The following is a 2,845-nucleotide window of genomic DNA, read 5'->3' as shown; positions in this document are numbered from 1 at the left end:
ATGTAGTGCAAGTTAAAGTTGTTTTTGTTACTTAATCGAAAAAACTAAATAGGGTCCAGTTACTCTGTATAATGAAGATACATACGCACGTATTTTAATCATTATTATAATAACGTTTTGATGCGCCGCGCTACAAATGCTTCGGGATTTTTACTATGAAAATGTCATCGTTCAAAAGCCAAGCTGCTGCGTCTCGCTGGCTGTAATGCCGTGTGTTTTGAGTTGGTAATTAGTTGTAATAAACGTATTCTTTTATTGAGTTATTGTTCTTATGAGAAGACATAGCAGTAGCGAGTCATGCTATTCCTCACTACCCATATAGGCGTCTTCTGCGCATGAGATGAGCTTGCGTTCTAATATTGCGTGGATCTCATCGCGTGTGTTGATAGAGTAAATCTAAGGCGAATTGATCTTCGCGTTGTTTCATTTATCGGTCATTGATCTTCGCGTCATTTCATTCATCTTTCATTGATTTTCGCGTCATTTCATTCATCTGTCATTGATTTTGATCTTCGCGTCTTTCATTCATCTGTCATTGATCTTCGCGTCTTTCATTCACCTGTCATTGATCTTCGCACGCAGACGCTTCACTTCTTTATTCCCATCTACAAACTGCGTCCCTCGAGTGAATATCAGATCAGGGTGACGGCCGTGCTGCCGGACGGTGTTGCTGCAGAGCCACAAGTATCCGAGTGGATCAAAACGCTTCCAGGTATTAAAATACGGCTGGTCATGAGTTTGAATATGTTAACCATTGCAATTGAACATAGTTAGTAGAGGCAGACTCCTTCTACTAACTATGAATTGAACAATTGCTCGTAGTAGGTTTGATAGCATGTTGCGCGTTGGTGTGTGTGCGCGTGCGTGTGCGTGTGTGCGCGCGCATGTGCGTGCGTGTGTGCGCGTATGTATGTGTGTGTGTGCGTGCGTGAGTGTGTGTGTGTTTGTGCGTGCGTTTGTGTATGTGCGTTTGTGTGTGTGCGTGTTTAAGTATCTCTGTGCTACGCGATAGGGTCTGGTACGGTGCGTGCGGATTCATATAGTGAATTGTTCATGAAAGGAGTTCATATATAGCGATTTATCACCTACACACTTCCTCCTACGACGTTGCGCTGCATTGGCCACCATTCAATGCAGGGCGCAGTTAAAAAGCTCCGTGGCACTCAGGAACATCTATGCCATTATAAGCGTACCGGTGCGGTGATGTATTAGCTTCGTTTCTGCGTGTCTGGTTGTCGTGACAGCAATACGTCGCGACTCTTCAAAATTGAGTTGAAAAAATAATGTCGTCGTTAAGGCGCGACGTCGTCGCCGCAAAGCGTCGTGAGAGTGAGATATGAACAGTCTCGAAACTAATGAGCAGTATGCTGTTATCTAATGATGTATCATTGCAGTCGGAGCGCTACCCCAGCCGCCTTCCAACATCACCTTCGCCAACATGAGAGTGCGCGGCGCGTCTGTGGGCGTTGACGTCAATTGGATCCCGCCTCCAGGTAAGGGTTAGGGTTAGGGTAAGGGTTAGGGTTAGGGTTAGGGTTAGGGTAAGGGTTAGGGTTAGGGTTAATAGATGAAATGCGCGCGTGCGCTTTTACATGTCAGCATTGCAATTTTATGAGAAAGGAGAAAATCTTTTCGTACACGCGCGCACAATGTGTTAATTGTGCTATCGTGGAATCCATGTAGAATATGTCCGTATTTCGCACGAATATATCTGATAATTGGCGGAAAGCCGGACGTATACTGATGCATTCATGTAACGATGAATGCGACGGAACTGAGTCAATTCTTCGCAATAATAACTGAAATAAATGTAAACGTTTAGAAAGATTACGCGATGAAGGTGTGCATAATTGCATTCACGTCTGTTTGCTCTCTAAATGTCATTGTCGTTATAGCAATGCAGTAAAACTTTATGGCTGTACGCGTGAAACTCATACAAAAATCTCCATGAGATGAATATAGTGTGAGAATACAAACATTTACTGTGCAGATTACTCTTCAATTTACAACACAAACTAATGAGAGGGTCTTAAAAAGAACACATATAGCGCGGCGTAGAAATCACACAAAGCTAACGCTGTATACATCATCGTTATATTTTTATCGACGGCTGTGTAGAGCTATTCCAGAGTAATTAATTCTGAGCAATAAAATACGCGGCCTGAGTTCGTAGATGGTGAGATAGACGCACTTACACACTTCACGAGGCTAGCCAGCCGCGACACTAATGCCGATTATAACGGTTAGCAGGTCAATTCGGTTTCGCGTGGCATGCAGGCAAATATCAGTGAATAGATGCACGTGAAATTAAAGTTTTTTTTAGGTAAGTTGCTTTACGTATATTGTTTGTTGTGTTCTTGCAGTGGGCTCCTTGTGGATTTTGATATGTGATATTAACGGTAATTGTGCTAGCAAGCAGCAATGGAATAATTGAATATTATTAAAATGCTTTGCAGCTGTGTAGTGCTGCATCGGGGGGCGTGGTAACTTTTTGGGGATTTTTGTTTAAAGGTGGCGTTATTGCTTTTGCTTTCAGAGAGAACGTGTTACTACAACATATACTGGTACTCCTCATCGAGTAGTGGCTACGGGGATGGTATCGTGAGAATGGTAAGAGAAAACTTAAATACACAGCGCGAATCACTGTTCTATAGAACGTAGCAGTGATAGACGCTTGTTCTATAGAACGTAGCAGTGATCGACGCCTGTTCTATAGAACGTAGCAGTGATAGACGCCTGTTCTATAGAACGTAGCAGTGATAGACGCCTGTTCTATAGAACGTAGCAGTGATAGACGCCTGTTCTATAGAACGTAGCAGTGATAAACGCCTGTTCTATAGAACGT

The 2,845-nt window shown here is 43.1% G+C and overlaps 1 protein-coding gene across 1 annotated transcript in view; it reads left to right on the top strand.

The window, feature by feature from the left end:
* LOC106816332 overlaps positions 1–2,845 on the top strand; it is a gene marked incomplete at its 3' end in the record, with an annotated part of 22,136 nt that overhangs the window by 3,870 nt on the left and 15,421 nt on the right. Inside the window, 3 exon segments of the mRNA XM_014820913.1 lie at positions 583–712; positions 1,395–1,493; positions 2,537–2,610. Of these exon segments, the coding sequence (XP_014676399.1) occupies positions 583–712; positions 1,395–1,493; positions 2,537–2,610 (303 nt within the window).

Source organism: Priapulus caudatus, unplaced genomic scaffold, assembly GCF_000485595.1.
Source record: "Priapulus caudatus unplaced genomic scaffold, Priapulus_caudatus-5.0.1 Scaffold1352, whole genome shotgun sequence".
In the NCBI taxonomy this organism is placed as follows: domain Eukaryota; kingdom Metazoa; phylum Priapulida; class Priapulimorpha; order Priapulimorphida; family Priapulidae; genus Priapulus; species Priapulus caudatus.
This window is presented reverse-complemented; position numbering and strand designations above follow the sequence as displayed.